This window comes from Lissotriton helveticus, chromosome 12 (genome assembly GCF_964261635.1).
Source record: "Lissotriton helveticus chromosome 12, aLisHel1.1, whole genome shotgun sequence".
Taxonomy (NCBI): domain Eukaryota; kingdom Metazoa; phylum Chordata; class Amphibia; order Caudata; family Salamandridae; genus Lissotriton; species Lissotriton helveticus.
The window spans coordinates 462,545,909-462,557,965 of record NC_136073.1 but is presented as its reverse complement, the minus strand read 5'-3'; the positions used below and the strand labels follow the sequence as shown (position 1 = coordinate 462,557,965).

The following is a 12,057-nucleotide window of genomic DNA, read 5'->3' as shown; positions in this document are numbered from 1 at the left end:
ATACAAAGGCGCTGCCTCTCGCATAGGTTTAACATGCACAATATCGACCTTATCTGAAGAAAAGATAGGTGATTGTTTCCCGTCGCCACTCAAACCCGTCTCTTTGTCGTCCACCGTCTTTTGTCGCTTTTCTTCTCGTAACCGAGACGTCTCATCCCGCAATACGAATAACCGTCGAACTGCATCAGCTGCCTGGGAAGGAGAAAAGAGACCTTTACGCAATTCTTTCTTATCTTGTATTATGTCATCAGGTTCAAGAACAGGAGAATATTTTCGAAAAGCCCCGACTACTTCATCAGAAAAGGTTTCAAGAAAATAAATTTTTTCCCTGTCCGGCCATTTTTCAAGAGACAACAATATTTCAGCAAGAGGAATTGTACCCTTAAGAATACGATAAGAAATTTGTCGGAGCTCCGCCATACGATCAGATGTTAGCTTAGACCGCGTGTCTACCTTATCTTTAAATGATCCAGAATCCTCATCTTCCCCTTTCGGAGCAGACGGGCCAGCATACGGAGGCGGAGAACGATCTAGTAATGAAAAATCATCATCAGCATTATTAAGGACAGGATAAAGAGGCCGACGAATGGGATATTGGCCAGATATCTGCAATCTACGTTCCTTTTCCCGTTTTTCTTCCGCGTCTTTTTGTTCACGTTGTCTCATTTCTTGCGCCTTCTCACGCACATTCTTCCTCTGCTCTTTCTCAATCAGCGCATGTTCACGTTTCTCACGCTCACGTACTTCTTTCACCCACATTCGCACACTCTCAAACATATCTTGTCTCGCTCGGCGCTTACACAGGCACTGTTCCACATACTCAATTTTGCGCACATCAAACGAACCATACAAAGGCCATCTCAACTCAGGATCCTTCTTGGTATACTTCCTCCACAATGTGCTGTACATTATAGGGGAAAGACCAAACTTAATGTACATATCCCTATTCGGCGTCCCTTCTGGGGGAGCCGGCTGCGATTCTTCAAGACTTAACCGGTTTCCACAGCAGCACCACTTACGTAGTGCGCTAAAAGCAGACATGCTAGAAATAGTGCGAAATACGCAATATTATACAGAAAAATGGCACTTAATCGTTGCGCCGCTCACAACCATATGTTGGAGAAAAATCTCCACATTGCCTACCTATATGTGTTGCAACGCATATATACCCATATTCATAATCATAATATGATCGATCATCCAAACATCTCCATATCCATATCCATAAGCCACAGCAAGCGTATCCTAAAACTGCCTTGCTAATCACTGGCTACCATAAACACTCACAGTAATTACCATACATTGGTCCTTACCAAGCACGAGCGTCCAGATTCCACTTGCCAAGTTCCACAATTTGCTCAAACAGCTTATCCACAGCAAACCGACAGAAGAGGTCTCAGTCGAAGACCGGCGCCACCCAGATGGTCAGATCGGAAGGAAGGAAGAAATACCTCAGGATGCCAGGACTAAAGACGCCGCTGGCAGTGATCACTTCCCCGGCAGAGTTCCACTCCTTCGTCACGACCAGTCCTTCGAGCCTCCGAGTCGCCGATGAGCCCCACGTGACGGGCGCCAATTGATGAGTTCAGGCCTCAGCAAGGCCCAAAGGTACCGAAAGGGTTCGCCCTTCTGTGTACAAAGTCCTTAGACTTACAAATGAAGTTGGCAAGGAAACTGGAAATACAAAAACATAGTTTAATAAACCTTTAAAGGTGGTGATACAACCTCCCCAACACTTCTACAGTATTGTACAGAGTAGCACACTGAATACAAGCACATGGCCCCTTTTATACACAGTGGAAGGGGTTCAGCTTACAGCTTAGACAGAGGTTGCAACCACGTAAGGACATTTCCAAATATATCAGTGGGTGGAGCTAACAGTATTTCTAGAACATGGGAGGGCTATGCTAATAAGGAACAACTGTTACTTCTGCTGAGCATGCGCTACACTCTCAAGAAGGACTAATAATAACTGTTGCTAGGTAGAATCCACAGTGTAACTGGCAGAGAGGTAGGACAATCAGAACATTGAGCACATGGCAATGTAGGGCATGAAAAATGGCGGACTCGAAATACAAAATGGAATCCCTATACTAGATATTTGGACTGATGCATTATGGCTTCAGCTAATGCTTAATAATACCGCTGTTTTATTTACAACAGTGGGAGAAATGATAAAAAGGTATATGGAAGAGTATGTTTAAGGGAGGGATTAGTAGGAAGAGCGTAAGAAACAGGAAGAAAGGAGGAACTGTCAAAAGGAATAAATTGACAACAAATTAAATTCAAAATTATTTATAAGCAGGGGAAAATAACATCCCTGTGATTTTTATTTTGTTGTATTTGTATTTTTTAATACTCCAAAAACAGATAACAAATTATTCATACAAGTTATTAAAATACTGGATAAAACTGAACCCCCACCAGAAATCACAACAAATCGAATTGAAACCAGTGAAGCCTATATATAATGGATTGGATGCATGCAGATCTGCTTCAGAAGAGGTTCTCTGTGTGTGTGTGTGTGGTAGTATTTGTGAAAAATTTGTATAGGTGGTGTATATTGTGCATAATCCTCATTAAAGAGGGAAATGTGAGTTAGAGGCTTTGTATAGAGAGTTCTTTTGTTTAAGAAACTTTTAATTGGATCTACAGCCAATTGTTTGTTTGTTGCCGTGCGGACCACGTCAGAAAGCGCTTCATGTAAAAATTTGATTACCTGCCTTAGTTGCTGTTTTAATTCACCCGAATCGCGTTGCTATTTTAAAATTGTGAATTGTACTATTGTACTATTTTACTATTGTCCCTGACCTGACCTGAACTGACGCACTTACAGCTCCCCTCCCAGAGGCCTCAGCCAATCGGCCGGTACGGGGTGGAGCGTGGAGGCGGGGTCGGGGCATATATGTATACCAGCACGCGGAAGCGCAGCGGACGCGCTGGCGGCGCGCCGAAGGTGGGCTAAAGGCAAGCCCGTCTGTGCCCGAATGGGCCCAGGGGCCAGGAACCCTGGCCAAACCACCATTTACTCCCCAATGGCACTTAGATCGCTAGAGCAATCGCAAGTTTTGCTAGCGCATGATGTCTTTGACGGCATTTCAGCTTATGGTATCCTTCGTGACCAAGTGGGCTATATTAACCCATCTTCCTCGACTCCCTCCTCTTCCCTCACTGCTGGCCCTGCCACAGGTAACTCGACCTCTCTCCGGGTCTTGTATCTTAATACTCGCTCCCTGGTGAAGCACCAATTAGATATACTTATGCTGCTACGGTCAGACAAACCGGACGTCCTACTACTCACAGAGACCTGGCTTACTCTGGACTCCACACCAGACATCTTAGCGGCGCTTCCTTCAGATTATTACATCTTTTTGGTCAATCGGCCTCCAGGGAAGATGTGTGGGGGAGTTGCTGCCATCATACACAAAAACTATAAGTTTGTCATGCAGACCTCTTTGGTTTTACCAGAAGTAGAGAACATCTTCATTAATCTCTACACTAACTCGGGATCACGGGCACTGGTGCTTATTTACCCCCCCCCACCCCCCTCCCCCCCCCCTCCCCCAGTCCATGCCTTCCTTCCCCTTTCCCTTAGTGAACAAATAGCGAATCTCATCATAAGCCATGCTAGAGTCCTACTTATTGGGCACCTAAATTATTGGTTCAATGATGTATGTGGTGGGCCTCAGGGGGCAGAACTTTCTGAACTGCTATCTAATCTCAATCTGGTCCAACATCTTACTGCCCCCACCCACATCAAGGGTCATACCTTTGACCAAATTTAGTCTCATAACATAGAACTCTCACTACCTTTAATCTCCCCCTGTATATTGTATATGGTCTGACCACCATATGATTGAATTCACAACCACCTTTAATGGCAGGGTCAAGACTCCTAAGGTGGCAGGAGGTCTGACAAGAAAGTGGAGAACACTTGATACCCAGGGATTCATTAATTCTCTAGCCAGTTCCCTTCCCACTGTTAATTCCAACGTCAATGTTGACGCCATGGAAAAAGATATCGTGAGCTGGCTATTGGCGGCCAGTGACACACACGCCCCCCCCCCTCTTATTAAATTCTCGCGTGCCAGACATTCGGAGGCCCACAAATGGTTCACTAGTGAACTTAAAGCCCAAAAACATATGCTCCTCCAATTAGAGAGGAAATGGAGGCACTGTTATGCCAGTGGAGATAGACAGCTCTATTTGTCAGCTCGCAGGGATTATAAGAAATCCTTACCGACAGCTAAAGCTGGGTATTTCTCAGCAAGAATACTCACTGCCTTTAACAAACCTAGAGAATTTTTCAGAATTGTAAATGACCTTAGCAGCGATGACAAAATCTCACCTAGTCAGGCCCCCACCCAAGAGCTGTGCAATTCCTTGAACACATTTTTTGTGGAAAAAATCGAAATCATTAGGGCCAGCATCCCTTCCTCTGCCCACTTGGAGTCTCTTGATGACATCTCTAGTAATTAATCCACTATGAATCATTTCATAGCCATATGTCCGAACATTCTATCTGAGCTAATATCCCGTGTCAAGTCGGGCTCTCCCAAGGACTGCTGCCCTCCCCCCTGTCCTGAGGGATATCTTCTCGGCCCTACCACACAGTATCCTCCCTTTCCTCAATGAATCCCTCAGCAAGGGCGAAGTACCTAGAGCTTTCAAAAACGCTACGTTGGTTCCTCTCCTAAAGAAACCAGGGGCAAATCCCTCGAATTTCTCTTAACTATCACCCTATTTCTCTCCTTACCTTCCTGGTGAAAATCTTGGAGGCCCACGTGGCTAGGTGCCTTTCTAATTTTATTGAAAGCTCAGATTACCTTGAGGCTAACCAAGCCGGATTCCGGCCAGCTCATTCAACTGAGTCAGTTATTCTGGCGGTAATGGATACACTCAGAGCAAATGCTAAGACGGGGACCCCTCAGGCACTGGTGCTTCTGGACTTGTCGGCTGCGTTCGACACGGTCGACCACAACATCTTGTTGCACCGTGTCGAACAAGCAGGTATACATGGCCCCGCCTTTAAGTGGATAAATTCCTTCCTTACAGGCAGAACCCAAGCAGTACGCCTTGGTGCCTTCACTGCCAACAGTTGTTGCCTATCAAACTAGCTCATTCTTTCACATATTCTTTCTTACTCTTCAGTTTGATCCTGGTGTTTTAGTCCTTTTACCGTATTACTTTTGTTCATTTCATAAGCATAATATTTTTTTGAAGCTTAGCATATGGGCTCTTCATGGGAATATTGATTAATTTGTATGAAAGAGATTCGTGTGTCTGCAGTGTGTTTACCATTGTCATCTGTGGTGTAATGAGAGTAAATTCATTGCTGACTTGAAGAGTATTGTTGCTTCCTTAACCTACAATCTTGAAATGTTGCACTAGATAGGCATTGCTGGGAGAGGATAGGGCCAAGGAACATACACAGATCCCACATTGTAGTAGAATTGCTTGTGGCATTTGTAGACTGATGCTTACTCTCTCAAAACTGGTTTTCTGCACATAGGTGCTGCCTCTTATAGAATCCTAAGGAAATAAAATGCACCATTACTGATGAGCGGCAGTTATTTGTTTTCACTCTATAACAAAATATAATTAGAATCCGTTATTATTTGAGGTGCACAATTACTGAATAACAATTGTTTTTAGATACTTAATATACTTGAATGATGTTTATAGTAATGTACAGATCGCATATTTAGTAAATCTGCAAAAAATGCAGTAAAGCATTCAATCAGCTAAATTGAAACATGGTAACCGGTACTAGGACATTGTCAGTGCATGATGGTGTTGTGTGTATATACAGTTCTTATTAATATTTAATGTTTTGTTTTTCAGCTGTCATTTTCACCAACCACCCCAATGAGTAGCCATGTTAGAGTTCTGGCTCTGTTGGTTGCGATGTTGCTGTCGTGTTGCGGATTAGCAGTTGTCTGTGGTGTGACAGGCTATGCCCATGGAATGCACACTCTAGCTTTCATGGCAGCAGAGGTAACCTAATAGTATATTGATTTATCTTTCTTTTTTCTAACCCAATTTTAACATTCTCCCAGAAGTCTTGACAACTTTCCAGTGTCATAATGTAGACCATCAGTTTTTGGGCCATCGTATTTGCTGCTAAATTTATAACCTATACCTCATGTTTTAATTAACCCTCAGGAAAGTTGTAATGCCAGCAGGCTATATCATATCTTTAAATCCAACAGTTTTTTCCCATGTGTAAATTTCAGGGAGATAATAACTTCTTTGCATTGGCTCATGTATACACTGTAATCCGCTTATCAGTAAGAGTCTTCCTGTTTGCAAGTAGCCTATCTGAAAGAAACAGGTTAGTATTAGATTCCTTACCTTAGAATATCCCCAGGCGTCAGTCTGGATCCGGAAACTTTTGCGTAGCAGTACCCCTGCGCGTCGGTAGGCGTCGTCTGCAGGCGTCCCCTGCGGCTCCGCGTCGTCGGCGTCGTGCGCCGTGATGACGTCGCTGGAGTATATAGACGCCGCCTCCGCGCGCTGACGTCAGTTCTTCTTTTTTCCGCGCCAGTTAGCGCAGATCCGAAGAGCAGTACTCCGGTCTTTTGACCAAGTTTTTTGTGAATAAATCTTCTACGGTGCCGGTAGGATGCCCGGTTTCAAGAGTTGCGACAATTGCGACCGCATGATGTCGGTCACCGACCACCATCGACTCTGCCTCCAGTGTCTGGGCGCGGACCACGACGTGGAGTCCTGCGTCGACTATCGGGCCTTGACTGGTAAAGCTAGGCGGGAGCGGTCCCGCAAGCTTCTCGAGCTCCGAGTGTCGGCCCCGCGTCGAGAGCGGTCCCGGTCCGGTCGGAGGTCGAGGGAGCGGTCGCGGGAACGATCGCGGAGCCGCCATGAGCGCTCCGGGAGTCGCCACCATTCCTCCGGGTCGTCAGGTAAGCGTAAGAAGTCGGGGCGTCGTCATCGCACCCCCGACTCCCGCGTGATGCGGCCGGGGGTTCGGGTGGCCCCACCCCCGCCGACGCTGTCTGCCCCATACCCGTCGATCGCTGGGGAAGGCGCGTCGCGCGAGGAGATTGAGGCATTCCTCATGGCTATGAGGGCGAGGTCTCCTCCGGCGGGGCCTACGGCGCCTGCAGGCCCGTCGGTCCCGTCTGGGGGCCCGAGCGGTTCGGGTGCTCCTGCCTCGACGCCGCCGGTGGCTCCGGCCCCGGCGCCGCTGGGCCCCTCAGGTTCGTCGCCGGCTGGTCTACCGGCCTCTCCGGCGTCGGTTCCTTTGGGCCAGCCCGTGGTACCGCCTCCGCGCGGCGCAGTGACTCCGCCGTCGGTTCCGGCCGGCGTCGGGTCCCCGGCGCCGCGAGGCGCCACCCCCATCCCCCCTCTGACTCCTGACACGGAGTCGGACCGGCGTCGTCCAACGCCGGATCCGGCGCCGATGGGGCCCATTGACCCCGACGTCTATATCGTCGACCCCGAATACGGCGATGAGGACGAGTATGGAGAGGGTTGGGAGGGGTCTGAGGACCCTTTATCCCGTGCCTGCCAGTATGATGTGGACTGGGTAGGTGACCTGGGTGATGCCAGTGGTCTGGACGAGTCGCCCAACCCTGGGTTTGTCTCCCCGACCCCTGTGGCGTCTGAGGCGGGAGCTGCCTATTCGGTGGTCCTGCTGAGGGCTGCCAAGACCTTGGGCCTTGAGCTCCCCGTCGCTAAGGTCAAGCCAAACATTCTGACGGAAGTGTTTAAACCGCAGTCATGCCCTCAGGAGCCTCTGCTGCCATTTAATGAGGCTCTGACGGATGTCCTTTTGGGCACCTGGTCTAGGCCCGCTTCCGGTGCACCGGTTGACCGGAACGTTGCCAGGCGTCACCGTCCGTGCTCGGACGACCCTGCCTTCCTCTCCACCCATCCCTCCCCGGAGAGTCTGGTGATCCAGGCCTCCACTTCGCAGTCCGCATTTCCATCGGCCCCGCCCGATCGGGAGTCAAAGCGGTATGACCAATTTGGGAAAAAGGTCTTTTCCTCTTTGAGCGCTGGACTGCGGTCTTGTAATACCGCATGCCTCTTGGGCCGCTACACCCACTCCCTGTGGGATACGGTCGCGGAGTGTTTGCCGCAGTGCCCGCAGGATGTGCGGGACAAACTCAACCAGGCTTTGGTTGAGGGCCGGGATGCGGCGAGGTACTCGATCCGGTGTGGTCTTGACACGACCGACTCGCTGGGACGGGCTATGTCCACGACTGTGGCGATTCGGCGCCATGCTTGGCTGAGATCTGCCAACTTCTCACCGGACGTACAGAATGCCCTCATGGACATGCCATTTGATGGCAGTCGCCTGTTTGGTGACAAGGCGGACCACGCGCTGGAGCGCTTCAAGGACTCCAGGGTCACGGCCAAGTCCTTGGGTCTTATGACCCAGCGCCAGCAGACGGGTTCGTTTCGCCCCTTTCGTGGCCAAGGAAGGGGCGGTCCCACACGTGCTGCCAGCCACGCGCCGCAGAACGCTCCCCAGCGCGGTGGCGGCCGTGGTTTCCGCCGTGGTGGCGGTAGAGGGCAGCGGCGAGGTCAGTCCACACCTCCCCCCGCTGCTGCATCCAAGCCTTCCTAGTCCGAGCTTTCGGGCTCACGTGACGCCAGTGGGTGGCAGGGTTCGCCATCACCACTCCTGCTGGCGCGCGATTACATCGGACAGGTGGGTGCTGCAGCTCGTCCGAAGGGGCTACTCCCTCCCCTTCGAGTCCACTCCTCCAGCCATGCCACCGCAGAACCACCGTGTGTCGGGGGACCACTTGGCACTTCTGCAGGAGGAAGTTACGGCCCTCTTGGCCAAGGGGGCCATCGAGCGCGTTCCTGGGCCAGAAGTAGGGTGTGGTTGCTACTCCCACTACTTTCTGGTGCCCAAGAAGGACAAAGGAGGCCTGCGTCCTATCTTGGACCTACGGAACGTCAACGGCTTCCTCCGGAAGGAGAAGTTCAAGATGTTGACTTTGGCTCAGGTCTTGGCTGCTCTAGACCCACAAGACTGGATGGTAGCGTTGGACTTGCAGGATGCGTATTTTCACATCCCCGTCCTGTCGGCCCACCGGCGTTACCTGCGGTTCACGGTAGGCCAGGAGCACTTTCAGTTTATCGTGCTCCCATTCGGCCTTACCAGCGCCCCACGGGTGTTAACGAAAGTGATGGCGGTGGTCGCAGCTCATCTGCGCCGGTTAGGGGTTTCAGTCTTCCCCTACCTCGACGACTGGTTGTTGAAGGCGGGCTCGCCCCAAACAGTCGTCCGCCACCTTCAGATGACGGCAGACCTCCTGCACGAGCTGGGGTTTTCCATCAATGTGCCGAAATCACACCTGTGTCCCTCTCAAAAGCTCCTTTTCATCGGAGCGGTTCTCGACTCGGCGCAGTTTCGGGTTTATCCTCCGGAACGGCGGGTCCGGGATATTCAGGCTCTGATTCCCATCTTTCAGCCGTTATCCCGGGTTTCGGTCAGGTTGACGCTGCGGCTTCTGGGGCTGATGGCCTCCTGCATCCTACTGGTGCATCACGCCAGGTGGCGGATGCGGGCTCTGCAGTGGGACCTGAAGTTTCAGTGGGCCCAGCATCAGGGCAACCTATCCGACCATGTCCTGATCTCGGAGGGCACTGCGAGACAGTTGCAGTGGTGGCTTACGGACCGCGATTGGGTCAGTGGCAGATCCCTCTCCCTTCCCCAACCGGAGCACGTGGTTGTGACGGACGCGTCCCTCCAGGGCTGGGGTGGCCACTTGGGAGAGGCGGAGATCAGAGGCATCTGGTCTCCGGCGGAATCCCGGCTCCATATCAACATGTTGGAGCTGCGGGCGATTCGCCTAGCACTGAAGGCATCCCTCCCCATTGTCAACGGGAGTGTAGTGCAGGTGTTCACGGACAACACCACCGCCATGTGGTACTGCAACAAACAGGGCGGTGTGGGGTCGTGGACCCTTTGCCAGGAGGCTCTGCGTCTCTGGCAATGGCTGGAACGTCAGGGCGTGACTCTGACGGTTCAACACCTGGCAGGTTCTCTGAACGCCAGGGCGGACGAACTCAGCCGTCGGTGCTCGGTGGATCACGAATGGCGTCTGAACTCGGACGTGGCGAGAGGCCTCTTTCAGCAATGGGGAGAGCCTTGGTTAGATCTATTCGCCACAGAAGAGAACGCGCAATGTCATCAGTTCTGCGCGTTGGAGTTTCCAAGACGGCACTCGCTCGGCGACGCCTTTCGGCGCGAGTGGAGTTGCGGTCTGTTGTACGCCTTTCCGCCTATACCACTTCTGCCCAGAGTGCTGAAGAAGATCAGGCGCGACCGGGCCCAAGTTATCCTTGTGGCTCCGGACTGGGCTCGAAGATACTGGTATCCCGAGCTACTCAGCATGACAGTCGGTCCCTCGATCCGCCTGCCCCTTCAGGAGGACCTTCTGTCGCAGCAGCAGGGGACGGTCCTCCACCCGAACCTGTCCAGTCTCCACCTCCATGCTTGGAGATTGAGCGGCGACAGTTGAGGCCATTTGACTTGCCTCCTGAAGTCTGTGATGTAATTCTGGCAGCCAGGCGTCCCTCCACAAAGTCGGTATACGCCTGCCGGTGGAACAGATTTGTGGCATGGTGCACAGCAAAGGCTGTGGATCCCCTTTCTGCCCCTCTGTCTGAGGTTCTCCTCTTCCTTCTTTCCCTTGCCCAGCAGGGCTCTGCTCTGGGCACTATCAAGGGCTATCTTTCTGCCCTTTCCGCCTTCTTGAGGCTACCTGATCAGCCATCTTTATTCAAGTCCCCTATTGTGTTAAGATTCTTGAAGGGCATCACGCACATGTATCCTCCAACTCCGTTCGTGATGCCTCAGTGGGACTTGAACCTGGTTCTGACTTTCCTGATGTGCGCTCCCTTTGAGCCCCTTCATTCCTGTCCTCTCCGTCTTCTCACTTTAAAGACGGCCTTCCTGGTGGCCATCACCTCTGCCAGGAGAGTGAGTGAGCTCCAGGCTCTTTCTGTTAAACCTCCTTTCTTGTCTGTTCATCCTGACAAGGTGGTTCTTCGGACTAGACCTTCTTTCCTGCCCAAGGTAGTCTCTGCTTTTCACATTGGGCAGTCCATCACCTTGCCCTCCTTCTTCCCGCCTCCGCATCCTTCGAAGGATGAAGAGCGGCTCCATCGTCTGGACCCAAAACGTGCGCTTTCATTTTACATGGATCGCACACGCCAGTTCCGGGTGGATGACCAACTGTTTGTTGGCTACGTGGGTGAGAAGAAGGGAAGGGCGGTACAGAAGCGGACCATCTCTCGGTGGGTCGTCCTGTGCATCAAAGCATGCTACTCTTTGGCTCGGAAGGAGCCTCTTGTTGGGCTGAGGGCCCATTCCACTCGGGCTACGGCGGCTTCTACTGCCCTGGGCCGGGGAGTCCCCTTGCAGGACATTTGCCAGGCGGCTACGTGGGCCTCGCTGCACACCTTTGCGAGGCACTACTGCCTGGACAGTCAAGTCCGGAGGGACGGCTTCTTTGGCCGTTCGGTCCTCCAGGACTTTCTGGTGTAGGTTGTATTGGTTCGCAGACCCACCTCCGGGGTTGGTATTGCTGGGGTATCTATTCTAAGGTAAGGAATCTAATACTAACCTGTTTCTTTCAGATGAACAAGTTACTTACCTTCGGTAACGATATATCTGTAAGAAACAGTAGTTAGTATTAGATTCCTTACCGCCCCACCCGTCCTCCCCGTTCTGCGAACTGATACCTAGGGTTAAGGACATCCCTTTCAGGGCCCTAGTTTCAAATGGCACCAGTGTTAGTTCTCACATGGCTCTGCGTGTTCTGGCGCGGAAAAGCTGTGTGCAAAGAACTGACGTCAGCGCGCGGAGGCGGCGTCTATATACTCCAGCGACGTCATCACGACGCCGACGACGCGGAGCCGCAGGGGACGCCTGCAGACGACGCCTACCGACGCGCAGGGGTACTGCTACGCAAAAGTTTCCGGATCCAGACTGACGCCTGGGGATATTCTAAGGTAAGGAATCTAATACTAACTACTGTTTCTTACAGATATATCGTTACCGAAGGTAAGTAA

At 51.5% G+C, this 12,057-nt stretch overlaps 1 protein-coding gene across 1 annotated transcript in view; it reads left to right on the top strand.

Annotated features, from left to right (window-relative positions):
* Nucleotides 1-12,057, top strand: part of AMFR (autocrine motility factor receptor) — a 320,402-nt gene that overhangs the window by 77,806 nt on the left and 230,539 nt on the right. The window contains exon 4 of the mRNA XM_078670185.1: nt 5,845-5,997. Coding sequence (XP_078526311.1) covers nt 5,845-5,997 — 153 coding nt within the window. The remainder of the gene's footprint in view (nt 1-5,844; nt 5,998-12,057) is intronic.